General features: G+C 36.0%; 6 protein-coding genes, 1 long non-coding RNA gene, 2 other non-coding genes and 1 pseudogene across 13 annotated transcripts; 7 read left to right on the plus strand and 3 right to left on the minus strand.

Moving 5' to 3' along the window:
• The first annotated feature begins 9 nt into the window (after positions 1-9).
• Positions 10-93, plus strand: TRNAY-GUA (transfer RNA tyrosine (anticodon GUA)). Its single transcript is given in 2 exon segments — positions 10-46; positions 58-93. It is a non-coding gene; the product is annotated as a tRNA-Tyr (tRNA).
• Positions 94-231: 138 nt separating this feature from the next.
• On the minus strand, positions 232-304 carry TRNAF-GAA (transfer RNA phenylalanine (anticodon GAA)). The gene has a single exon. It is a non-coding gene; the product is annotated as a tRNA-Phe (tRNA).
• A 700-nt stretch (positions 305-1004) lies between these two features.
• LOC108816054 (uncharacterized) lies at positions 1005-2151 on the plus strand. Its single transcript, XM_018588622.2, has 4 exons — positions 1005-1158; positions 1243-1320; positions 1561-1656; positions 1933-2151. The coding sequence occupies exons 1-4, from the start codon at positions 1156-1158 to the stop codon at positions 2023-2025; spliced, it is 270 nt and encodes an 89-aa protein (XP_018444124.1). The 5' UTR covers positions 1005-1155; the 3' UTR covers positions 2026-2151.
• An 811-nt stretch (positions 2152-2962) lies between these two features.
• On the plus strand, positions 2963-4722 carry LOC108815078 (casein kinase 1-like protein 5). Its single transcript, XM_018587737.2, has one exon. The coding sequence runs from the start codon at positions 3046-3048 to the stop codon at positions 4027-4029; it is 984 nt and encodes a 327-aa protein (XP_018443239.1). The 5' UTR covers positions 2963-3045; the 3' UTR covers positions 4030-4722.
• A 1724-nt stretch (positions 4723-6446) lies between these two features.
• LOC108814991 (uncharacterized) lies at positions 6447-8459 on the plus strand. 2 transcript variants are annotated; one of them, XR_001943730.2, is made up of 5 exons: positions 6447-7086; positions 7276-7374; positions 7533-7600; positions 7699-7791; positions 7867-8459. It is a non-coding gene; the product is annotated as an uncharacterized LOC108814991 (long non-coding RNA). The 2 variants fall into 2 exon arrangements; XR_001943729.2 differs by having other exon boundaries at positions 6448-7086; positions 7699-8459.
• Positions 8460-11000: 2541 nt separating this feature from the next.
• LOC108816313 (zinc finger protein ZAT5-like) lies at positions 11001-12058 on the plus strand. Its single transcript, XM_018588894.2, has one exon. It carries the CDS (start codon positions 11164-11166, stop codon positions 11965-11967), a length of 804 nt encoding a protein of 267 aa, XP_018444396.1. The 5' UTR covers positions 11001-11163; the 3' UTR covers positions 11968-12058.
• Positions 12059-12380: 322 nt separating this feature from the next.
• Positions 12381-14453, minus strand: LOC108817754 (ras-related protein RABC2a). 3 transcript variants are annotated; one of them, XM_018590535.2, is made up of 7 exons: positions 14264-14453; positions 13791-13943; positions 13354-13422; positions 13215-13280; positions 13011-13132; positions 12797-12925; positions 12381-12708 (listed from the first exon to the last, which is right to left on the minus strand). In XM_018590535.2, the coding sequence occupies exons 2-7, from the start codon at positions 13924-13926 to the stop codon at positions 12598-12600; spliced, it is 633 nt and encodes a 210-aa protein (XP_018446037.2). In that variant the 5' UTR covers positions 13927-13943; positions 14264-14453; the 3' UTR covers positions 12381-12597. The 3 variants fall into 3 exon arrangements, with proteins under 3 accessions (XP_018446037.2, XP_018446038.2, XP_056846457.1); XM_018590536.2 differs by lacking the exon at positions 14264-14453 and adding an exon at positions 14037-14219; XM_056990477.1 differs by lacking the exon at positions 14264-14453 and having other exon boundaries at positions 13791-14218.
• A 1153-nt stretch (positions 14454-15606) lies between these two features.
• Positions 15607-20112, plus strand: LOC108817753 (exocyst complex component EXO70A1). Its single transcript, XM_018590534.1, has 12 exons — positions 15607-15879; positions 15987-16082; positions 16436-16641; positions 17114-17344; positions 17444-17582; positions 17657-17869; positions 18503-18708; positions 18810-19010; positions 19097-19196; positions 19335-19435; positions 19537-19683; positions 19786-20112. The coding sequence occupies exons 1-12, from the start codon at positions 15721-15723 to the stop codon at positions 19901-19903; spliced, it is 1917 nt and encodes a 638-aa protein (XP_018446036.1). The 5' UTR covers positions 15607-15720; the 3' UTR covers positions 19904-20112.
• Positions 20113-21224: 1112 nt separating this feature from the next.
• LOC108816276 (uncharacterized) lies at positions 21225-21917 on the plus strand (annotated as a pseudogene).
• Positions 21713-23667, minus strand: LOC108816439 (glucose-6-phosphate 1-dehydrogenase 2, chloroplastic-like). 2 transcript variants are annotated; one of them, XM_018589011.2, is made up of 4 exons: positions 23412-23667; positions 23117-23317; positions 22694-22932; positions 21713-22231 (listed from the first exon to the last, which is right to left on the minus strand). In XM_018589011.2, the coding sequence occupies exons 2-4, from the start codon at positions 23298-23300 to the stop codon at positions 22103-22105; spliced, it is 552 nt and encodes a 183-aa protein (XP_018444513.1). In that variant the 5' UTR covers positions 23301-23317; positions 23412-23667; the 3' UTR covers positions 21713-22102. The 2 variants fall into 2 exon arrangements, with proteins under 2 accessions (XP_018444513.1, XP_018444512.1); XM_018589010.2 differs by having other exon boundaries at positions 23117-23322.
• Between the last annotated feature and the right edge of the window lie 1487 nt (positions 23668-25154).

Raw genomic sequence — 25154 nt, forward strand, 5'->3', positions numbered from 1 at the left:
ATAGCAAGACCGACCTTAGCTCAGTTGGTAGAGCGGAAGACTGTAGTAGTTGCTGTGATCTTTAGGTCGCTGGTTCGATTCCGGCAGGTCGGATTTTTTTTACTATTCGTTTTTCTTTACCTTCGAAAACTATTTATCATTGTAAAGCCGCTAAACGATTTAGAGGGTTCAAATCAGGAAAAAAATATAAAAAATTATTTGCGGTGAGCGTGGAAAATATAAAAAATTATTTGCGGTGAGCGTGGATCGAACACGCGACCTTCAGATCTTCAGTCTGACGCTCTCCCAACTGAGCTATCCCCGCTTGCTGGGAATCTTTATTATGGTTAAACCTATCAACTTCAGATGGGTTTGTAGTTAGGTTCTGTTTAGATACAGAGTTTTGTCTGAAAAAAAATTCTGAATTTTTATGAAGATGTGAATCCTAGTGTAGTAATTGTTCTGTGTGTTTCAGGGATGAAGAGAGGAACTATGATGGGCATATAGCTGGGTCGCCACACTATACAAGTGGCTCTTTTGATGTAGGATTCCTACATCTTGTTCAAAATGTCAAGGACAAAGACACACTCGTCTTCCACTGTTCTTTGAGCCAGGTCTGTCTTATACACACTCCTAAACCAATATCTTCCTTTTTTTTCCTTGTTTGATTTCACGAAGGAAGAAACACTCGTGATGATTAAAACCAAATGGTGTTTTTAATCAGTTCCTAAGTGGATGAAGATGAACTACTGTTGGTGAAAATTTCAACTAGTTCAGTTTTTAGTTTAATTCATGTTTCATAGGTTTATATAAGAGATGAAAATGAACTCTTGTTGGTGAAAATTTCAGTTAGTTTAGTTTTTTTAAGCTGATTCATGTTTCATTGGTTATATAAGTGGCATAACAACTGGAGGTTTTAATAGATGGGATCTCGATCTCGTGTGATGCAACTGGGCTTGCTTATTATGTCATAGTGCAGTAGGAACATCCATTACATTTCCAAAGCCGTTTGTCTCCCAACACAGGTCAAACCTTCTGGCTAAATCAGAGACTTTCGCTTTTATTTATAGTTTTCTTTTTATTTTTCAAAGTGCACATCACATTTTTGATCGATCTCTCCGCGATTCAACTTGGAGCGAAATTCCCAATTCTTGTGTCCAGAACCCTAAATTGAATATGGTGAGATTTGTTGTTTACTGGATGGTTGTTTGTAAAATCAAGCGGCTTCTATTTAGAATTGATTGAATCTATGAAAATCCACAGGTTTGTATATTTTGTTTGGTGCCGCTGTTCCTCGTCCCGCTCATCAATCTACTTCCTCGGATCATCGATTTCTTAATGGTAAATTCGATCTTGCTTTGTTTATAATCTTCGTAAGAATATGATGGAATTAAGTTTAGGAAGAAGAGAGTCATACAATGGAGATAAGTTTAATTTGTTTTTTTTTTTTCTCTTTTTCTTATCTGCTTGCTTGAGCTGGGCTTCTGGAAAGTTAAAGATGTTAGCAATGTGTAGGTGATGCTTTAGTGAATCTTACTCAAACAATTTGTTGATTTTCTTGGGGGGGTATTGTCTTATTAGGCCAAAGTGTATGCTTGGCTCGGATGGGAGTACAGGAAGCCAGCGAGAGTTCCTCCAGCTTGTCCTTTCAAGCCCAACGACAACAACTCCACCAAAGTAAGCTAAAATATTTATAGCTCACTTTATTTGCATATTCTTCTTCGTTTGAGGCTTTTCTTAGTACTTGAGAACCCCCAGTTTAAGTCAATGAAAGCTTAGATGTTTTACATTATATTATATTTCAGCTCAACGATATCCCATGATCCATAAGCTTCCATGAACTTATTTTTTTCTCTCTGTGAATAATTTATTCTGTCTTTCAACATGTTTTCTTTAGTTCTCTCTGTTGGTTTCATTTCAATCTTTGTATAACACTTGTCTAATCAATCACAGGCGGCTGCAGAAGCTGGAGCTGGAAGCACAGAAGCAACGATAGTTAAACCCGTCGTCGTCGCGGAGGAGAGTGGTGGTGTTAAGCAGGATTGAAGACTGACTCCACCTTTTTAATAAAAGCTTTTGATATTCTGTGGATAAAATAGAATGAAAGAACCTTTGTGAAAAGATTACACAACTCTTGTTTCTTGTTATAATAACAACACCCCCTTCGTTTTCTTCAAACGTTATAAATATTCTCAACAAATTGTTGCATAATATTATATCTTATAAGATCTGTTTATTACCGACTAATCTACTTATTTGATTTCATCATTACAAAAATCTAGGGATAACCACTCGTCACTAAATATGTTCTCGTTATTCTTATAACTGATAATCTAATTTTTAATAGTGTGTTCCAAAAACATGTTTAGCTGAAGATACTATCAAATGTCAATCGTGTTGTCATGGTTGATAGAGGATGTTGATACCTCTGTCCATGAGCCTAAACCAATCGCTATGCATGAGAAATAATTCTCTTACTGTATTGTTCAGTTTTTGGGAGATATTTTAAGCTTGCGGATACGGTGATCATAGGGTTTGTTAAAGTTTTGGCCTGTGACAAACTGTACAAAAGGGGTTCTCTTCCTTGGTTAACTTGAAGAGGCAACACAAGCTGTTGAGTTCCAGCGATGCGTGGTCCTTCTATTCCAACAGATTACTCGGTGCCTTTTAGCTCTCATTTTCAGGTTAGTAATCTCTTTGTGGGTTGTTTTCTCATTTTAGTCTGTTCATTAAAGCTTCTTGTACCAAAGACCTATGTTGTTGTGTGGTAATATTTTGCATACTGAGGCAAAGATCTTGTGCTCACATACACATAATTCTATATTTTACAATCAGTAAAAAATATTAATAATTGCAGCGCTGATTGTAAACATAATTTTTCTTCCTTTTTTATAACTTTGATAAGTCTTTTTTTGTCGGCTATATAGCACTTTTTTGGAGTGTTTATTCTTTATTATTTGATTTGGAAATTTTACATTTTACATTAGAGAAAGTAAAACTAACATATTTTTACCAACAGGCAAAAGCTACAAGCGCAGAACCGGAGCTAGGGTTTTACAGTCGTCAATGGAACTTCGCATCGGGAGAAAGTACCGTCTCGGACGTAAAATAGGAAGCGGCTCGTTCGGAGAGATATACATCGGAACCGATACACAGACCAACGAAGAGGTCGCTATAAAGCTAGAAAGCGTGAAGGCTCCTCATCCACAGCTGGCCTACGAGTCCAGGATATACAGGATTCTACACCTACAACAAGGTGGTGGTGGGATGATTCCAAACATGAGATGGTACGGTGTCGAAAATGACCAGTACAACGTTCTAGTGATGGATCTGCTCGGTCCTAGCCTCGAAGATCTGTTCAGTCACTGCGGGAAGAGATTCACCTTGAAGACGGTTCTCATGCTAGCCGATCAAATGATAAACCGTCTCGAGTTCTTGCATTCCAAGTTGTATCTTCACCGCGATTTGAAGCCTGGGAACTTTCTCATGGGTTTGCCTAGACGTGCTGATCAGGTCTACATCATAGACTTTGGCTTGGCTAAGAAGTATAGAGACGGTTCAACGCGTAGGCATATACCGTACAGGGAGAATAAAAGTTTTACTGGGACTCCGAGTTATGTGAGCGTGAATACTCATTTAGGGATCGAGCAGAGTAGGAGAGATGATATGGAGTCGCTTGGTTATGTACTTATGTACTTCCTTAGGGGAAGTCTCCCGTGGCAGGGACTTAAACGCGAAAAGATTTTCGCGAAGAAGGCTTCTACTTCCACTGAAGAGTTGTGCATTGGTCATCCGACCGAGTTTGCATCATACTTTCATCATTGCCGCTCGCTTAGGTTTGAAGATAGGCCAGATTATGCGTACTTGAAGAGACTATTGCGAGAACTTTTTATTCGTCGAGGCTTTCAGTTTGATTACGTCTTTGACTGGACGGGATCATCATCATCATCATCATCAAGACGACTTGTGGTGGGGTCAAGTAGTTGTGAACCATTCAGTGGTGTGATCAATGGTATTGATGTTTTGCGGATCAATGAAGGAGGAACCTAAAGGAAAAGTCTTCTTAGACTGATTCATACCACGAAAGCTTTAAGACAAAACGGGTAATCCACTAATGTTGCTTGTCTCATCTCAATTTTTTTGAGGGATTTCAAAGGTTGGAGGTTAACGTTGTCTATGGTTCTATAGATTAAACGAAAAGGGATATGTTACAGCTGAATAAAGAGAAAAAGATCTTAACATTATGTTATAAACATCTAAGCAATGATGTGGGCCATGGAATATTATTTATCACCATTATCCCATGACTCTCTTGAGATGATGTGGTGGTTATTCACATCGGCGTCAGTTTCTTCTCCGGCTATCTTCGCAGCCTTCATAGTGCTCAGTGCTCCGGCCACAACTAGCTCCTCTTTCGGTCTAATAGTCGTAGCCACGACCGTTGTTACCACACGCAGTAAGAGAGATAAAGTCTTAGTCATCTTCATGGCTTTTATGTATTGACCTGTGACTCTGTGAGTCTGTGACATATTGTTGATTACCTTCACTACATGAAATAGTCATCCAAAAATGGTAATGCCTATTGCGCATTATACTTTTGTTTTCTTCTTTATTAATGTCAACATCATTCAGGTGGTGCGATGCACCAACTTTACCACCAAGACATGATTGATGAAGTTAAAGATATGATGGTTCTACTTATATCTAATCTAATGGAGCTTATAAAGATATTTTCGAAGATTTGGCAGCAGAAAATGACAGTTTTGTAATTTTTTTGCAGTATTTAATTAATTAGTGTTAACAGGCAAACTATTAATGTCATAAGAGAGTGAAGTGTATAGAAAATGGTAACGTATCGCTTGCATGATTTTATTTGTGTTTCTGTCACTCTCATCTGTGATAACTTCTTCACAAATCAGGAGAGTAAATCATACGAAATGCATTTTTATATAAAGTGATCATGTTTTGTTTACTAAATCACATCTGTATGTAAGCATTTTCTTACACATGTTGATAACATTTTAATATTTGTTGTGACTTGTGAGCTATTTTAAGTCGTAATTACTTCTGTTTTCATAAGATGATCTATCTCTACCCTATCCCCTAGATGATTCTTGCAACGACTCCATAACGGTTTGTGAAAAGTCTTGCTCAAAAGTTTTATATTTAAACAAATAAGTTTTTTTTTGTCGAGATGATGAATGATCGATGATAATTGATTATGCTGATGATTAAAAAAAGTATATGCCTTGCTTCGGGTGAGTAGTGAAGCTATAGCTAGTTGGCAAGTAATGGGTACTTCTTTTGGCGGCCAAGCAATTCTCTAAACAATTCCTCTTCTCTTTCTGTCTCTCACACACACAATCCTCAATGCCAAGACTTAAATATGTGATTATAAAATCGTGATACCTCTACAATACACTCAAAAATATTCTTATTAGTAATCTATTATACATTGGTAACACGTTATCAATGAATAATAGAGCTGTGGACAACTAATTGTGTGGAGTTGGATGAGTAAAAGTTGGATATCAATCCATTTCTAATGAACTCATCATTTTTATATTAATATTGAAATGTTTTGACTTTGTCATAAATTTTTTTTCTAGTATTCAGTCACCAATTAACCGTTAACAATATCGGCATAGGTCACTCCTCCCCTTTAAAGTTAAACTAATAACTTCAAAGTTAGAATAGCCTTTTTGATGTCAGAAAATAAAAAAATCAAAGATCAATTAATTAACACTTTGGTAAAAGTTTTATGAATGATGAAACTTTTTTCCAAATTTATAGATTGTTGCCAAAGTTATAGATATACTACAATATTATATAGGATAATATAACCAACTGAAAGTTTTAAAACCTAAGATAAAGAGGTTACCACATCACATGTTAATAATGGTTTGATCAATTAATTGAGTGACAAAAAAACATTATTACCTCAGAAAGAGGCGCAAACATAGGAAGAGTGATATTATAGGGTTGATTGGTTGAAGTTATGGTTTATGAGTTTTGCTTTACAATTTAGAACTTTAATTTTTGTTTGAATATTTTTTTTCTATAATTTTTTTTTCTAAGAACTAAATAAAAACACTCTAGGAAAAAAACTGCTTTCTAGAACCAACATAGTTCCTCTCAGTGGTGGAGGTAGGATTTTTTTTCACTGGGGTCAAAATTAATATAATTGTGTAATAAGTTAAAAGAAGTGTAAAGATTCAAATTTTAAGGAGGTCAGTTCTACAGAAAATTAACCAAAATTTCATTAAACAAATTTTCATCTAAACCACAAAAAAATTAAAAAAATCATGGGAGTCAGTTGACCCCCCTTCTTCTCATGTGGCTCCGCCACTGGTTCTTCTTATATTATTTTAGCTATAGATTCAAAAATGAAAGTGGGTGTCAGTTTTAAACTTCCACCGATCAATGCCTATATAACTCGTTTTAACATATCTTAATATATAAAACAGACTTCTATGGCTTCTCCTTGTGTCCACGTCGATTTTGGAGGCTGGGGCATTTAGCTACACGTGTCGCGACCTCAGTGCTCTAATCTTTTTTTTTTCTCGAGCGTTTTGGTTTCTGATTCACTTCGTCTTCCTCATCTCTCTGCGATCTCCCCGATGAGGTCCCGACACTTCGAGCGACTACGTAAAGCTTGTAACGTCTTCCCTATCAATAAATCACATCTTCACTCTGACTCCAAGCGATTAATCCAATCCGTCGAATTGAAGCAATCAAAGTACCTCTTTATCTTCCACACTAACCGATTGAAGGCTTCACTATAAATATCGGTCTCCTCCTGCTATGCTGAGCACACCTCACACGTTATCAAATAGGATTCTTATTTGCAGCAATCGATTTCCATGTCTTCATACACTCTTCTTGCCGATCCCAGAGCCGGACGATGCTCTAATACGGCGGAGGTGCGTCTGCTGCGTTTTTGGAGGCCAGAAATATCACCAAAGGCGGAGAACTCATCAGTGTTGACATGTTTCTCATCGATGAGAATGTAAGGGAGGCCTTTCAAGCTTGTGTGGGTTCGTTGAGAAGCAGCAAAGCGCTTCCGGGTAGTTGTAATAGAAGAAAACCAGTTGTGGATCCAGATCGGTAAGTAACATTATCCTTCTTCAAGATCCATTAATTTAGTTACCTCTGATCTTGAATTCACGGATTGATCCAGTTGTGCCTGTTGCCTTCGTTTATCTTATTTTCTTAGAATTGATATAACTTTTTTTTTAAATATAGTTGACTTCCTAAATTGCTAAGCCATCATTCATGGGCATGTTGTTGAAACAGGATTCAATTGATGATTACTCCCCTACTTCCCCTTCGCTGATTTACGGAAAATTTACCACTATTGCTTCAGTAAATGTGTTTTCATTTCTCCTTTGAGAGGTTAGCTATGACGTTTAAGGGTTTTTGAGATATGTGTTCTTTTGTTTTCAGTGTCTCTGGATCAATAAGTGTTGTATCCTCCCTGATGACAATCTATTGGTTGCTCTGTTAATCTCTCAAAAACTATAAAGTTACATCTTTTCATTTTTATTCTGCAGATGGTACTCGTAGGAGTTCGTAAAAGGACAACTGAATAAAGAAGACTGTGTTCATAGACTGTCTCTCGGTAACTCACCACTCTTCTTCTCTTTTTCAGCTTTATTCATGTTTTGTCAAGCTCTTTCTCTGAGTTTCGCTTTTATCGGTTCTCATGTATCAAAACAGGAGATTTAGATGAAAACTTCTTACTCGCGTTTTGGAATTTGCTGGTGAGCTGAATCCAGCTAAACAAGCTGATGCAAAAGAATCCAGTTGACGGTATTTGACCCTTCATATTTCTCAATAACATTGTCTCATTGAAACAAATCCATTGAGCAACCTTTTTGTACATAGGAAAGTGTACGGAGACTATATTACTTAGGAAGGAAATAAAACTAGAAGGAGAATGTTGTATTTTAATTTGTCAACCAAGCTGTACTCCCTCATCTTCCCCTCTCACCAAGGAAGATATCCTCAAAATCACACATACTACTACTACTACAAGGGATGATATGTGAAGACGCACTCATTGTTTCCACATAATGTTCTAGATTACTGCTGTTTTTGGGCACATTTTGTTACTGTGGGACTCACATGTCCGGTTAGTGATAAACGTTTGGCGTTTGAACTTTCAACATGATGGTTGCTTGGGAGATGTCTTCTGATGCAAGCCAGTCATTTCTCAGTGTTCACTGTTGGATTTCTGTGTTTGCAATCTGGTGAGTCAAATTCATATCTGAATGTGTTATTACAAACAAGGAAGCAGATCGATGGGGATCCAATCATCGATTTAGAAGGCTTTTTCCCCGGATTGCTCAAGAAATTTAATAATAGCTGATGTTATATGCGAAATTTTGTTTGATGGTGCTGACTTCTTAGTCTTCGTTAGCTGGTAATAGATTTGTATGGTCTGGGAAGGTAAATAAAAGCTTACATCCTTAGAAACATTCTTCAGTTTAGGAATCCTAAAGAGTTGACAACATTACAAAAATACTTTCAGAGTACTTGGACCATTATAATCATCACACTTCAGAACATAGGTCTGTACAAGGGAAACCATCTATAGAAATAGGCTATATCCATGAAACAACGCATTATGATTTGTATCTGTTAAAAAGTAGTAAAACTATGTTGATCCACTTATGATATATTGTTCGTACACTCTTACTAACAATGCTCTTATCGTCGGAAGATGTCAAGTTTAGCCCTATCCTTATGATATATTGTTCGTGTCAATCTAGATATAATATTATTTTATTTTGTTCCTACAAGTTTTGTATTGTTAAACTACATTACTGTATCGTGTCTCAAAGGAGTAGATACCGTACGGTGAAAAAATCTTTTGATATTGATTTATGGAATTTCCTTTATTGAAAATTGAGAACTATGATTCAGAATTCTTTGATCCCTTCAGCTTGCACATATGAGATAGATCAGTAATTCATTGATTTTAAACATAGTGAACAATATGATAGATCTAAAAGAAAATTTCTCCCTCAATTAGATAACTCAACTTTATTTTATGTAAATATTATCGATACTTTGTAATTTTAATAAAAACTTTGCAAGATATTCTAAACACATAATCAAAAGCAAAATGCTTCCCTGTCGTTGTATCTTATACGTAGTATGGAAAGTACTCTTAACAAATAAAACTCTTAGCAAAGAACACAACATTATAAGTCAAATTACAGCTTATTGTATATAACTTATATAGTTATAAACTCTCAATAACATCCCGCGCGAAATCAAAATATGAATGAAATCAAGGATTAAGTGGTCCCAAATATAAAATGTCAGTTTTCAGTTTTATACTCCCATTATTTCATAATGTAAATAGTTTAGACTAAAAGAGCTAATATCAAAAAAATTGTTACTTTTAGAAAAATAATATTTAATTAATAAACTCAGCCAATTACAAATATATATTATTTGATTAGCTACAAGATGTCCAATAAATGTAAAATTTACATAAATATGTGTGAACTACTTGCATTTTGAAACAAGAATTTTTTTTTAAACTAGGAGTACCAAATTACACAGAAAACAACCTAAAAGTGAAATGAGGACATATCCAAAATACCCCCACAAACTTTTACACAGAATTTTTTTTTAGATAGCTATTTTAGTTTATTTTTACAAAATAATTTCACAAAGAGAAAATGACCAAAATAGATACTATTAGAGTTAAGGGATGAAATTTTAAGAATGTGTTCAAATTTTTTAAAATAAAAATTAATATTAAAATTTTCAAAACAAAAAAGTTATTTTGCTCATTTTATTTTTTAAAAACTATTTTTGCGACAAAAACTTTTTTTAAAAAACTATCTGAGAGAATTGTTCTTTTATACATGTGTCTGTGGCTAAAGAATGCCGAATTACAAATGTTGAAAATACCAATACAATAAATTACAAATTTGTTTGATAATTTCGCCATTAAAAAGGTCAGAAACTCTGAGAATTTCACGTTCTTTGACAAGCACAAAAAAGTCTTCCAATCCCCAACCTTTTTTATAAAGCCATTACAGAATCAAAGAAGATAAGCATTTAAATACAATCTCATCTCCCACACACAAAGACCTAAAATACACATAAACATTTGGCAGTTAGCCTCAAATGTTAACCATCAATTATCGCAAACAGACCAACGTCCATGGAAATACAAATCCTCCTACCCAAAATAAGCCATATATACAATTACATAACAAAATAGTTTTTTCTTACACCTAAAAAGAACATACACAGACACAACTCAGAAAAAGACATTACACATATAAAAATAAACAATTTCAAAACAAAGTAATACATACGGTTGCTGACCACTATAATAGATCAGAAAAAAACATCATTCTTTTTAACATATTTTCATTTTCATATTTTCAAACATTTTTTACTAAAATCATAAAATAAATTTAAATTCATTTAATATTAAAACATACGAACCCGGCGCGTAGCGCCGGAAACCACTAGTATAATTATAATTTAATAACTATGATCATGATTCATGATTGTGTGTATAATTGTGGGTTGGCTCAACTACGCATGAACTGCTCGCAGTTTTATCCACTCAAATTAGAGAATGACACCAAACAAGAAAAAAGGTCTAATAAACTATACATGCAAATGTATAAGTAAACCATGCCTGTGTCACTACTTCAAGTATATTTAATTTATTCATCAAAAAAGTTCTGCATCCGAATGTTTGTTATTAGCTAACAGTACCAAGATTGGAATTAGTATAAAGGATGAAAAGGAGAAGTGTTCATGAGTGATTAAATTTTAACAACTACCAGTTACTTTGAATTGATCCAAAAGACAAACACAACAAGCTTAACCAAATAAAATAGAAACTTAATTTAAATGAAAAAACAAGAGGAGAGAAACAAGTGGTTCCATCCAGGCTTGCAAACCAAAACTTCCAGAAAGGAATCCTTCACCAAAAGTTATTTGGGGGTTTGCTTCTTTTCTCATCCTTTCTCTTACCTTTCATTACATATACACTCTCTATATGTATAAACAAATACGATCACAAATATATATTAAGACATATAAACAAAGCCCACCAAACACTCCTCGATACTTCTCTCCATAAATACATCTCTCTTGTGTTCTTGAAACAGAGCCAAATTATTATTTTTAAAACGGACGATCATGACAAGTGTTCATGAGGAGACACGTCTAGTACTCTTCGTCAAGGGCAAACGCACCAAACGTCAGCGATCTGCGTCTCCTCATATGAACACAGAAGCAGTGTCCGGCGTATGCAGCGAGGAACCATCACTGGAGGCAAGAGAAGGAGCTGGTGAAGTCGAGTTCCAGGGAGCTACGGACGAAGACCAAGACATGGCGAACTGTCTAATGTTATTGTCGCAAGGAGATAAAGCAAAGGATAGTGGCGAACAGTTCTCGACACATAAAATTGATTTCTTGAGAAACAAGAAACCATTGGCTTCTATAGGTGTAGGGCTTGAAGGTGTTTACCTATGCAAAACGTGCGATAAAAGCTTCCACTCGTTTCAAGCGTTAGGAGGGCACAGAGCTAGCCATAAGAAGCCCAGACTAGGAGAAATTGCTCTCAAATGCGACGAGAAGAGATCTTCATCTACGGTTGAAACGGTGGAAGCTGCAGGAGTTGTAGGAAGCTTCCTTTCTCTGCAAGTAACTCGCAATGATGGTAACAAGAAACAAGAGAAAACACATGAATGTTCGATTTGCAAGGCCGAGTTTTCTTCAGGACAAGCCTTAGGAGGTCATATGAGGAGACATAGAGGTTTAATAGTAAACGCCAACGCTACCTCAAGTCATCATCAAGAATCTATACGGCCAAAGACTTTTCTGGAGTTGGATCTGAATCTTCCAGCGCCAGAAGATGAATCCAAGTTTGTGTTTGCGTCCAAAGATCAGATTCTTCTCTTCACTGCCACGTCCAATTCTTTAATTGATTGTCATCATTGATTAAGTAGTTCTTGTAATAGCTCTTTAACCTTGATATGTTATCTAAATATTGATTCATGTAATTTGACACTGATTGAATTTAACTTCAAAGTGTTTCATTCTTTAACGGTACTACTCATTGCTTTCTTAATTAGCCCATTTCTAACAAATCATCGAAATAGAAAAAAAAGTATATAATATGTGAAACTTGACTTTGGGAGAATGATTAAAGATGCTGATGAGGTTTGTTAGAGTGGAAGAAGCATGTGACGATGACTTTCATATAAAGTCACTTCTTTTGTTAGCCGCGCCACTAAAACCCTTTGCACACACTTCACTTACGTCTAGTGACGCGTGACCTTCTTTGAACTTACGAAAATTCAAACCGTTGTTGTAGTGTGGTATATAAAACTTGCTTAACAGTTTCATTGAAGAAGCACTTGATAGGGGGTTTATTCACTCTATTATATGATTTTAATACAAATATCATTTCAGAAGCAAACAGGAATCTCACACATTTACAGAGAAACTACACACAAAAGAGGCAAACCTCAGAGAGAGAGAGAGAGAGAGAAGAATCAGATTGAGTTTGGAATACACAAGGAATAACAATTCGAGTTTTTTTTTGTATGAATATGGATATATGTCTCACTAGCTGCAGCAGCCAGTTTGAGGAGTAGTCTGGTGATCTGTGTTCTGCTTCAAGATGTTTCTCTTAACAGCACTCGATCCTTCTTCCAAAAGACTAGGTACCTCCATTATCTATCTCATTCACAAAAAATCATTCTTGAGTTATATATATATATATAAATCCCTTAAGTTTTTAAAAACCTGTTTATGATCTTTTTACCTTCAAAGCCAGCTCTTCGAAACATTGCTCTACGTTTTGTCGAGTTCTAGCACTACACTCGAGAAACATGCACTTGAGTTCTTTCGCTAGAGCAATCCCTTCTTCTCTGCTAACTCCTCTCTCAGATTCCTGTTTCATAAATTTAATGTTTCATCAAGACAATCAAACGGAGAAAAAAAGGTGGTTGTGTAGTTTTCTGAGGTTGCAAACTCACTCTATCAACTTTGTTTCCAACGAGCATCCTAACGCATTCTTGGTTAGTGGAGTAAAGCTCAATCTCCTTACCCCACACATCTACTAAGTTTGTAAATGTCTCCCTTCTCGTCACATCATACACTGACGACATTCACCAAGACAAAACGAAACAGTTTAAAGACTAGTCTCATGTAAACTGATTGATATGATGATGGGACGTTACCGAGGATGATTCCTTGGGCGCCTCTGTAGTAAGAGCTCGTCAATGTTCTAAACCGTTCCTGCCCAGCTACAAACAAGACAAAACCAAGAATGTCATCATATAACAACAATTAGTTTCCTTATAGCATAGAATCACCCACCTGTGTCCCAGATTGTGAGTTTCAGTCTTTTGCCTCCTACTGTCAACTGTTTAATCTTGAAATCAACACCTATTTAGGTCATAAATAAGGTTAATATCAAATACACAAGTAGGATCAGACAGAACATATTTTCCTTCCATACACCAAACCAAACAATGAAACCACACTGCCAGATTATTACAAGTATCAACAACAACTTATTCTTTCAGACAGTTTGTTTCTGTGGCAATACTATTATCTTTAAAGAACTATATATGATCATCAAACAGAGAACTTTCAACACAAATCAGAGAGATGATCATCAAATTCAAGCTCTTTCAGATAATGGAAACTACTGTTTGATTAAACAACACACAAAGGCAACATCTTTTATTCTCGGTTGAGAATCAAAAGAGAGACAAAGACAAGTTTTTTCTATTAAAAAGAAAACTAGATACCGATGGTAGGAGCGAGATCTTCAACGGAGGTGGAAATGAAGCTGACAAGCAAACTGCTTTTACCAACACCCGAATCTCCAATCAACAATATCTTAAACGACAGATCGTTTCCACTTCTCCCAGATGACGACCCCATTCTCTAAAACGAACAAGCTTTCCAAACACAAAAACCACTTTTAGATACTTGCTCGATCTGTGAAGAAACCTTACGAGGGAAAGAACAAGCTAGGAGAAGAAGAAACCCACAGAGAGATCAAATCCAACTTATTCAACAACTTAATAAAAAGGAGATTTCTTTATTAATTAAAATAAGAATCTCATGTAGCTGTCTGTAATGCCTAATGATGATGATGATGCTTAGCTACATTCTTCTTTCCTCAATTTTATAAGTAGAAAAAAGGCAGAATTTTTAATTGCCTGATGCAAACCAAATTTGAATTTAGGAAAAAAAAATAAGAAAGAAAAAATCGAACCAGATTTTATTCGAACAAGACAAGGAACACGCCCGAGGACACAGACAGTAACCTTTTTGTTCTTTGCTTCCTCTCCCGACACTTTACTTCACACAAACGTCTCTGTTTTGGTGTGGTTTCAAGTTTTCTTCCAACTTCTTTTACGTGTTGCGTTTCAGAATCGCGGCTGCGTTTGGTAAAACAGTTGGTTTGGGCGGGTTGTAAAGTCGGTACTAAAACGCAATTCAGCATATTATTAGGGAAGACTAGAAAGGGATATTATAACGTCTTAACTGCAATGATTAAAAGTTTAGTCGCCGATGGAACCAATTATTTCGGTGTAAGCACCTTTTAATTAGGGAAATTATTTGCTAAATACTTTGATTATTAAACTAATAATTCTTTTCCAAAGTTGATCTCAATGAAGAAGTCGTTTTGTTTTTTAGAGTCGGCAATTAGCAATTTGTGGTTTGTGGTTGTAGGAGCCAAACGTGGCCTTCCTCTGTTTTTTTTTTTTTTTTTTTTTTGGCTTTCCTCTGTTGTCAGCCTACTCCCTGCAAAGCCCCCACCTCCGACCGATACAATATGTTCACGCCCAAAGTCAGTGTGTGTGTGCATTCAACGATCTCATTCTGATGTTTATATGTTCTCCAAATTTTCCCATTTAATAATACCCAGTAGACTGACTGTTATTAAAGAACCACTCTAACAATTTTCAAGAATTTAAATTTATGATAAATGTCAGAACAAAATGTGAGAGTGGTGTCCAAGGTTTTAGCAACACAATGAGTGAAGGAAAAGACATGAAAGGTAAAGGTATTAGGAACCTTTGATGGCCTAACCCTTTTTTTCTCTTATTTTCCTTTGAATTTATATATTTTTTAAACAGAAATTGTATGTTTATGTGTGTGTGTGTGTGTGTGTGTTTGGTGTTGTTTCAATTCATTGGAGGATAGAACTGGTTTGTCGAATTTAACCCACCAAAGTTCCTAGTTTGTTGAAAAAGTTTTGAGTAAATATCATCTTTAACAATCCTCTTCTCTTCATTTAACAATCGTCAAAAAAAAGGTTCTGTTCAATTCATTTTTTTTCTATATATCTTTGTCTGTTTCGTATGCTACAAATGATAAATTGTCTTCACATATTTTATATTTTAGTGAAGAGCCTTTATTATTCCGAGACAACTAGGCTGTAATATATAATGGGCTGTTTTAAGATTGGGCCATAGCCTTTAAATTTGCGGGCCAATGTTCTTTATCACATGCCCATCTGCTCCACAAACGCGCGTAACGTGCACGCTTGAGACTAATTATTCTATTTTTTCAAAAATAATAAAATAATTATTCTATTGTATTTTTTAAAACAATAAAACAAGAGAAAAAAAACGGAGTCGCCTTTCGTCGTCTCTCTTTCATCTCTTCAACTTCGTCTATAGACGGCGAAGAAAAGTAACTTCAATCAGTTTTTGAGGATTTGCCATGGCAATTGATAACGGAATGGATCTGCTCAGCGAAAGAGCTGTGTTGATGAGAGAGTCTCTCCAGAAGAGTCAAACCATCACCGACAATGTTGTCTCCATCCTCGGCTCCTTCGATAGCCGTCTCTCCGCTCTCGAATCCGCCATGCGTCCCACTCAGGTATAACCGTATCCATCTTCTCCCTATCCATCCAGATCTGGATTTTGAATTATCGAGGACTTGATCGGACTGTTGGTTGACTGTGTGTGTGTGGGAAATATCTCCAGATTAGAACGCATGCGATAAGGAAAGCTCACGAGAATATCGATAAGACTCTCAAATCTGCTGAGGTTATCCTGTCTCAGTTTGATCTCCTCCGTCAGGTTTGTAATTAGGATCGCCCGATTTAGATAAGATTGATCTTGAGCTTGAGCAGAGATTGGATTTTGTGTTTAGCTTCTTGTATAGCGTCTCTCACATACTCAAATGATATCTTATGTATTTACTAAGTATAGTTCAATACTATAGCTTTTGTAGACGTGGATTTTATTGTTGGTTTGTGAGAGGCCTTTGTATGCATTTTAGATTCTTAGAAGACTAAGTGAATAGTCCTACTTCTGATTTTGCATGTCTATCTCATTATATTGACCTATGGATATTAAGGTTTTGAGTTTGCTATTTTTTTTTTCTCGACTTGAAACCGATTTTTTTATTATTCTCTCAATTTTATTTCTAGGCAGAGACTAAAGTACTCAAGGGGCCACATGAGGACCTGGAAAGTTATTTGGAGGCAATAGCTCAACTTAGAAAAGTTATTCGTTATTTTAGCAGCAACAGAAGCTTTAAGAACAGTGATGGAGTCCTTAACCATGCTAATAGCTTGCTTGCCAAAGCTCAGTCTAAGCTGGAGGATGAGTTTAAACAGTTGCTAGTTTCCTACAGGTTTGTGTTTCTCTACCTAAGCAGGGTTTCTAGAACGCATTGTTGAGTGTCGTACAATATATATGCATGTGTATCACTTCATATTTAGAGTAGATTACATTGTTCCCCATTCGATTTTTATGCTCCTGTATGCTATATCCATGATTCCTACCCTTTCACTCCTGGGAACATTGCTAGTTGTGGATTTTTGCTACTTTTTCTACTTCCTTGCAAATAGCCAAGAATTTTTTTTGGACGAGAATCGGAGAATAACATCAGTATCTTGAAACGATATTGATTTTCCTGGATTATCGGAGTTGTCGAGTATATGTTTATGATTCAAAACTAACACTTGCCAGTATAAAAGTTACTTATGACACTAGTCAGGTTACCGAATAATTGGAATATTTTAGTCTAATTTAAGTGTCTTTTTCAAGTCACCTGCATTCGTCTTCTCCTCATTCCCTTTTTTATTTATCTTTGATATGATCAGCAAAGCTGTGGAGCCTGATCGCCTTTTTGATGGCCTTCCTAACTCACTGAGACCATCCGCAGACGGTGAGGGTAATGGAAAATCCCACGGAGGACACCATAATGATGACTCAGAAACTGCTGCTTATACACTTCCAATCCTTATTCCATCAAGGGTATTGCCACTTTTGCATGATTTGGCTCAGCAAATGGTTCAAGCTGGTCACCAGCAACTGCTGCTACAAATTTATAGGTGAACTGATTCTTGGCCATAATACAATCCCTTGTCATAGTTTACTCCGTTATAATTTTGATATCCTTCTGTTCAATCTTTTATGTTTTTCTTTTTCAGAGAAACTCGTACTTTCGTATTGGAAGAGAGCTTAAGGAAATTGGGAGTTGAAAAACTTAGCAAAGAGGATGTTCAGAGGATGCAATGGGAAGTTTTGGAGGCAAAAATTGGAAATTGGATCCATTTCATGCGCATTGCTGTAAGAATGCTAGTTCAGATTTGCAATATTTGTAACATGTTATGTAGGATCCTAACTCAAGATACTTTTAACAGGTTAAATTGCTCTTTGCCGGAGAAAGGCAAGTATGTGACCAGATATTCCGAGGCTTCGATTCTCTTAGTGATCAGTGTTTTGCAGAAGTTACAGTGAGCAGTGTTTCAATGCTACTTAGCTTTGGGGATGCCATAGCTAGGAGCAAGAGATCTCCAGAAAAGTTGTTTGTACTCTTAGACATGTATGAGATAATGCGGGAGCTTCATACAGAGGTAATATGTTTCTCACTTAAGTAGCCATATACTGAAGAGTCTTCGGGTAAATGAAAAGTTTCTTCTCTAGCTTCAGCTTTTGGTGGATTTTTCTGATTTTTATTCTAGTTTTCTGTTTTGTGAGTTTTTGGTACATGCTTGATTAACCTTCGAAACTGTATCTGGATCATATAAAGCTAGTGAGATGAAATATTAGAATACGGGATGATGCACTGGAAGTATCAGAATACAGGATGACTCGCATTTAATTATTTACCATATTTAAGACATAATAGTTCAGTTTGCATAGTTTTGTAAAGAGTTCACCACTCACTTCGCAGAGATGCCAAATTTAGCTACTTTATTTATTCTAGGATCAAGATTTGGAAATTGATAGCCTTTAACGTTATTCTTCCCACGCGGGTTTCCCGTAAATCGGATGTGTTTGAGCATTTAATGCTTGTAATAGTCCAGCTGAAGCCTACGATATCAGGCAGAGAAAAAACATTGTGGACGTATGTGGTTGAAGCTCGCTGTCTAGAACTACATAACTTGTGAATTATTTTGATGACCAGTTAGTTTTTGTGCTACATCGTAAAAAGTGGACAACATTAGGTGGAGCTGCAATCTCATGAAATTTGTGTCCATTGACAGATTGAGACAATTTTCAAAGGTAAAGCATGCCTTGAAATTAGAAACTCGGCCACGGGGTTGACAAAGCGGTTGGCGCAGACTGCTCAGGAAACATTTGGTGACTTCGAAGAAGCTGTTGAAAAAGATGCTACAAAGACTGCTGTTCTAGATGGGACTGTCCACCCACTAACAAGCTATGTCATCAACTATGTCAAGTTCTTATTCGAGTAAGTACCGCATATATATGTACTTCTCCTTCATCCTGCTATTTTCATATTGTCTCTTTCCATGCTTCTATTAACGATTCATTGATGATCGTTGGTGTCAGCTACCAAGCGACTTTGAAGCAACTTTTCGCGGAATTTGGAAATGGAGATGACTCGAACTCTCAGCTTGCATCCGTAACAATGCGTATAATGCAGGCGCTTCAAAACAACCTGGAGGGAAAATCGAAACAGTACAAAGATCCTGCGTTGACACACTTGTTCTTGATGAACAACATTCATTACATGGTTAGATCTGTGCGCAGGTGGGTTCAGTTTCGCGTTTGAAGACTGATCAGGGTTTATAAAAATGCATTCAGTTTCGTTTTGTTGATATCATAAATGTTTTCAGGTCAGAAGCTAAGGATTTGTTAGGCGATGATTGGGTTCAAAGGCATAGGCGTATTGTTCAGCAACATGCAAACCTATACAAAAGGACTGCTTGGACTAAGGTTCGACCTATATGTCTAACTATATACACAAAAAGTGAAAAGTAGTTGTTCAATATCTTCACAGTATGGTTTACTAAGACACTAGTGATAAAAAAAGTGAACCGATATATATATATATATATATATTTTTTTTTGTAGATATTACAAACCTCGTCGGCGCAAGGGTTGACCTCATCCGGAGGAGGAAGTGTAGAGGGAGGAAACAGCAGTGGAGTTTCAAGAGGGTTATTGAAAGAGAGGTAAGCCTTCAACTTAACGAAAAACACAGTTATCAGAAAACGATGTTTATTTTATATTTTGATAATGATGAGTTAACAAATATTGAAAAAAACTGGAACAGGTTCAAGATGTTCAATATGCAATTTGATGAGTTGCATCAGAGACAGTCGCAATGGACAGTTCCAGACACAGAGCTAAGAGAGTCACTAAGACTTGCTGTTGCTGAAGTATTATTGCCTGCTTACAGATCATTCCTCAAACGCTTTGGGTAAAAAAATAATCTTATATCTATATCTCTTACCTGCAAAAGCTTTTGAACATATTTCAGAATGTAAACGCCAAAGAGATTTAAACTGATACTTCGTTGTAGGCCTCTGGTTGAGAGCGGGAAGAATTCTCAGAGATACATCAAGTACACAGCTGAAGATCTTGAGAGATTGTTGGGTGAGTTGTTTGAAGGAAAGTCTATGAATGAACCACGACGGTAAAAACCAACAAACAACCAAAGCTAATTGTGTAAGGTAAATTTCTGTCAAAATATTTTTCTTTTGTTTTATTCGTTCCCATTGTATATGGAGTGTCGACTATTCGTGTTTGTTTGTATTCTTTCTTAGTGATGAGTGTGTAAACAACGAGTTGTTTCTCTTTTGTATAACGTTCACATTTTGAAATAAACATGGCCTATTAGTTTCTTGTATTTAATAAAGAAAATGTTGTCACCAAACAGTAAAAACCACCTTTCAAATGCCCATAAGGCTATAACTACTCGTGTACCCATTCGGTATGGGTCATACCAAAAATAGCATAAAGAATTAGAAATTTAGAATGCTAATGCGAAGACCCATTTTTTTTTAATAGAAAACGACTACAACATTGTTCTTGAACCGCACAAGACAACAGAGGTCGATCTGTATTCATGCTTTTTAGTAAAATATTGAGTGGTGAGATGTGTTTGTTGTTTTAAATACACGTTTGGTAATGGCATATCTTTTTGTTAAGTTTGGTAATGGCATATTCCTTTCACAAGATGCGAATTCTCCCAACATCTTTACATACTTTCCCATTTACATCATCTCCTTCCACTTTTTCCCCCATATTAATTTGATTTCTTTCAATGTCATCCTTGCACCAATGACATTACATACTTTTATTCCCCTTTTACACCAATAATCTATACACCTTGTTCCAATATTTCATTTTATTCTCACTCATAATAGCCATATACTTTGAACTCATATACATCTATTCATATAAATGCATCGTTCATAAAGTTTTAATATCGGTAAAGTTCAAAAAAAAAGTTTTAATATCGGTCTACTAATATATAAACTACCTTAGATTTGTATTCGTATTCATATTACAGTTTAGGACACGCAAAATATTAATATTATCAACAGACGCACGGTACTGAGCTGATTAATTATTAAAGAATAGAGTAAAATGATCTATACATCTTTTACACCAATATATAATCTATACATCTTTTTCCAATATTTCATTTTGTATTCACTTAAAATAACATATAGAGCCGCATACTTTATACTCATATACAGCTCTACATATGCATTGTTCATATTAGTTTTAATGCTGTTTATTTTACAGTAATATATAAATTAGACATTAGGTTTGCATTCATTTACTTATACAGTTTAGGAGAGACAAAAAACAATCTGTTATCAACAGACACGGGATACAGTGGTTACACTGAGCTGACTAATTATTGCAGAAAAGGAGTATTTTTAAAGAAAAAGTGGAAAGAACACTATGGCTTATGTAATGGGTGTTTTCAATCTCTCTTTAATGTGTCTCAAAGACCAAAGACAAAGAGAGAAGCCATAAAAACCCTAACAACTTCCAAACTCTCTTTCGCACAACACCCACATGGCCATCCCCTAAAGAAATGAAGAAGAAGAATCCTCAGATTCAATCAGAAGATCTAACCATAAAGGGTTTTGAGAGGTTCAGATTTTCTTTAGGGGATGGCCAAAAACACAAGAGTACTCACACAAAAGGTAAGAAGAAAGAAGAAGAGATCTCTTGGAGATGTTTGATTATGAATTGTGTTTTTACGTGTGGGTGGGTGTTGTCTAAATGATAATCATCATCATAATCATTATCATTACATCGTTATGGTGATGATTAGGATGTGGATTATGTGTGAATGGAATGATGAAGATTGCATGAAGGTTGATGAAGACAAGCTTGGTTTGTCTTTTGTTATCCCTCGTATGGGCAACTTCGATCCTTTGGCAAGCTTCGGTTCCCCTCGGAATCAGCAGATTATTACTATCTTACTCTATTAATTGTCTATGTGCTTCGTTAAGTTTGTTTCCGGTTTGGTTTTGTTTAGCGTTAATTACGCTTTGTGTTGTGTTTGAATGTGTGTGTGGTGTTGTAATCCCATGTGATGTACCACTCAGGTGTGTTCCATTATGTGTGAGGAATAAAAGAATATTCGGTTTCTTATATCTTTTTTCAACTGAAAGATTTATTTATTAAAAATTAGTGAAACAAGAGCCAAGCTAATTGTTTTAGATTTCTTTTGGTCTTAGGGATTAGTGAAACAAGCTAATTGACAGTAGAGAAAAGGACAAACTATAAGAGCATCATTATTGCTAGGACTTAATTTTAGTCCTTAAGATATTTTATTATTACTTTGTCCTTAAGAGATTTTGCTAAGGACAATCCTAAAAATATAGATTATTGGTAGGACTTTTTTGTTTCTTAGTAAACTCACCAAGTGGTTTCCTGTTAATCTTCTTGAGGCTCACTTCTTCAGCTTCATCCAACACTAGGTTCATGTACTCGTCAAAACCCTGTAACAAGGAGAAAAATTGAAACAAGGAATCAATGAGAATGTCGTGATCTCAAATTTCTCAGAACTAACATAGATATGTGGGAAAAAGGTACAGCTATACAAAATTGAAACAAGAAACATCCAAGGTCAAGTATGTATAAGATTAAAACCAATGAGGATGATACAATCACAGAAACGTGTTTAGACTAATCGACTATCTAAAGCTTTGAGGTAACTGTTACATGATAAGAGTATCTAAGTCTTAGAAAACAAAAACAGAGAACTATACTAGCCTCTTGTCAATCCTGCAGGTCAGAGTTTTGCTGACCATGTTTCTAAGTTCAACATCTGTCATCTTACTCCTCGAGTAACCGTATATTGTAAAATGTTATAGACAGCAACAACAACAACAACAATCAAATTGTCAGAACCATTAGGCTTTGTTTGGTATGCAAAACACACAGAGAAGCTAACATTCTACCTCGGGAAGACAGTCTTCATAATAAAGTGCGAAAAGAGCAGGGAAGATCTTCTTCTTGGCAAGATCACCAGAGGTACCAACGACAGTGATACTAACAGTCGACTGATTCTGACCATCGGATTCTGATCCAACCTTGTCTGCTTCTTGAGACAGAACTGATAACACCTCCTCTTTCAATCCCTTAAGAGATGACTTACTACTACTACTCTCTGTTGAATCTGAATTGGTAACTATTGCACCTAAGAAAACCAATATAAAATGTCACAGCAAGTCCTTCCTTCTACCGATATGAACATTTCATTTGATTTAAAAGATACACCTAACGATTACAAGAGAACTGAAAGTTCAAATAGCAGTCAATAAGCATGTTTTTAACGACTGATCAAATACAATAAAGGAAGAGGAAGAGAATCAAAAACTAACCATCTTGCATAAAGACAGAAGTACGACCAGACTTCCTCTGGAATCTAACACAGAGCTCATCAGCTTTAAGTCCTTTAGGAGAAGCAGATAGGAACGAGAGTGATCGATGTCTGATACCGTTAACCGGTGAGAAAGCCACAGAATAACCGGAAGGATAGGTGAGGGAGGAAGACAGAGACGCCATCGTCAAACGTACTACTACTATACTACAGAGAGACACAAAGAAGAATTTATGGCTAATTGAGAATGTTTTTGATTTCTAAAGAAAGAACATAGGTGGAAATAGAGCAATTACCATCATCTTCAGTTGTAGTGGCTGAGAGTGAGGCTGAGCCATTGGAGCTGCTACCACCAGCGTCTTCTCCAGCTCCGAGAGATACATAGGCGACTAGGAGAGGCAGCGAAACCTAGAAGCAGCACAAGAAGACTTTAAAGAGTTTCCGGAGAATCGTCGAACTCTTGCGGATGGAGCGTGGAGAGCTTGGGAGGTAGTAGAAGGAGAGAAGCCGACGGCAGAGATGAGAGAGAGATAAAAGATGACAAGCTCTTTGAAACCGACGCGGCATTAAGGACGACCCAACAAGTTTCTTAATTAAGGTCCGTCCCACTAATTTCTTTTCTTTTTCCATTTATTTTTCGGCCCAAAACCCATTAGGACCCAACCAAGGACCAGCTATATTTATGGTCTAACTTACCTTTTAGAATATGTTTTGAACTAGGAATTTGTGGAAGTACAAACACGAAAATCTTAACAAGAATCCGAAATCACGAGTAACTATAAATAACATCTTCTAGGAAAGTGTCCGGAAGCCGAAGATATCGAGTAACACGTTCATGTGTCTCGTCCTAAGCTCTAGGCCTTGTGATTGAACATGAAGTGCAGTTTCTGAATCTCTTCAAAATCCACTTAGCTAGACTCGTCTGCGAAGAATCAAGAATGAAACCATCAATCACTTCTTTCTTACTGTGTTCTCTCTCTAGAGTCGGACTACATGACATAGTCTGACAACAATTCAGGCACTTTTGTTTCTTATTCTTCGTAGCCTAAGAACCAAGAGCCACTTTGACCCGTATCTGTATGCTTTCTTATGTCTGACTCATCGACACAATACAATTATCAAGTATATGATATGTGATCAACCTAAATCTTCTTGTGAGATGGAAATCACCCTCCAGAAGAAGGATGAGATTGGTTTACTTGGGTTTCACGTGAAAGTCTTACCACGCCTTCTTTTTTTTGTGAAACTGCATTCATTAAAGATCAAACTAGTAACATTACAGTCTTACCACGCCTTCTATTAAATCATGAAGATAAAGAGAGAGACAGAAAACACGTATTAGGGTTCTTCCTCAAAAGCTACAGTCAATCTCCAAAAAGATCAAGAATGAAGCCATCAATTATCAATCACTTCTTTCTTACAGTTGTTTCATCTTCCTTTGTTTTATTTTTCCTTTTGCTTTTAAGGCATTCACCTTAGTCTTCTGTAGGGCTTCATAGTGAGATTAGGCTTTAGCAATTCCGTGGGCTGTAACAAAGCCACAAACCTATAACAATTAAATGGCCCAATATGCTCATTACTAAGAATATATGTTGCTTATTATTAACAACAAGGTTAACACTCAGAAAGTATTATTAACAACAAGGTTAACACTCAGAAAGTATATGAAATATGGAACGATTTATAACATTGTCTGTGACAAGAAGCTCTGTTTCTTCAAACTATTTAGGGGGATCACAATGGCTGTGAATGCTCTACACATCTTTAATTATCTATACAACCATAAAATCAATAAAATCAAAGCAATAAAAAAAAATCTAAAACCGCAGCCCAAAATTTTTAAAAAGAAATATATTGGCTTAAGAATACAACTTTATGTTTACTTCTTTTAAAACTTTGAGATAATTCCACAACAATTAAATTTAAATTTAAAGATAAAGATACAAAATCTACAACTAAATTTTGGGGAATTTTCAAAAATACCACTTTCAATGTACCATTATTCATCTTTACCACCACTAAAGACACATTTTCAATAA

Source organism: Raphanus sativus, chromosome 7, assembly GCF_000801105.2.
Source record: "Raphanus sativus cultivar WK10039 chromosome 7, ASM80110v3, whole genome shotgun sequence".
Lineage (NCBI taxonomy): Eukaryota > Viridiplantae > Streptophyta > Magnoliopsida > Brassicales > Brassicaceae > Raphanus > Raphanus sativus.

Excerpts from the sequence above, each read along its gene's own strand:
- LOC108815078 (XM_018587737.2), top strand. The coding sequence starts at position 3,046 with ATGGAACTTCGCATCGGGAGAAAGTACCGTCTCGGACGTAAAATAGGA.
- LOC108816313 (XM_018588894.2), top strand. The coding sequence starts at position 11,164 with ATGACAAGTGTTCATGAGGAGACACGTCTAGTACTCTTCGTCAAGGGC.
- LOC108816439 (XM_018589011.2), bottom strand. The coding sequence starts at position 23,300 with ATGGCGTCTCTGTCTTCCTCCCTCACCTATCCTTCCGGTTATTCTGTG. Across the intron at positions 22,933-23,116 it reads TTCTGTCTTTATGCAAGATG|GTGCAATAGTTACCAATTCA; the intron begins GTTAGTTTTTGA and ends TGGTTTTCTTAG. Across the intron at positions 22,232-22,693 it reads ATGAAGACTGTCTTCCCGAG|GGTTTTGACGAGTACATGAA; the intron begins GTAGAATGTTAG and ends TCCTTGTTACAG.
- LOC108817754 (XM_018590535.2), bottom strand. The coding sequence starts at position 13,926 with ATGGGGTCGTCATCTGGGAGAAGTGGAAACGATCTGTCGTTTAAGATA. Across the intron at positions 13,133-13,214 it reads CGCCCAAGGAATCATCCTCG|TGTATGATGTGACGAGAAGG; the intron begins GTAACGTCCCAT and ends GAATGTCGTCAG. Across the intron at positions 12,926-13,010 it reads TTGGAAACAAAGTTGATAGA|GAATCTGAGAGAGGAGTTAG; the intron begins GTGAGTTTGCAA and ends TTTATGAAACAG.
- LOC108816054 (XM_018588622.2), top strand. Across the intron at positions 1,321-1,560 it reads GGATCATCGATTTCTTAATG|GCCAAAGTGTATGCTTGGCT; the intron begins GTAAATTCGATC and ends TTGTCTTATTAG. Across the intron at positions 1,657-1,932 it reads ACGACAACAACTCCACCAAA|GCGGCTGCAGAAGCTGGAGC; the intron begins GTAAGCTAAAAT and ends AATCAATCACAG.
- LOC108817753 (XM_018590534.1), top strand. The coding sequence starts at position 15,721 with ATGGCAATTGATAACGGAATGGATCTGCTCAGCGAAAGAGCTGTGTTG. Across the intron at positions 16,083-16,435 it reads AGTTTGATCTCCTCCGTCAG|GCAGAGACTAAAGTACTCAA; the intron begins GTTTGTAATTAG and ends TTTTATTTCTAG. Across the intron at positions 19,436-19,536 it reads AGAGGGTTATTGAAAGAGAG|GTTCAAGATGTTCAATATGC; the intron begins GTAAGCCTTCAA and ends AAACTGGAACAG.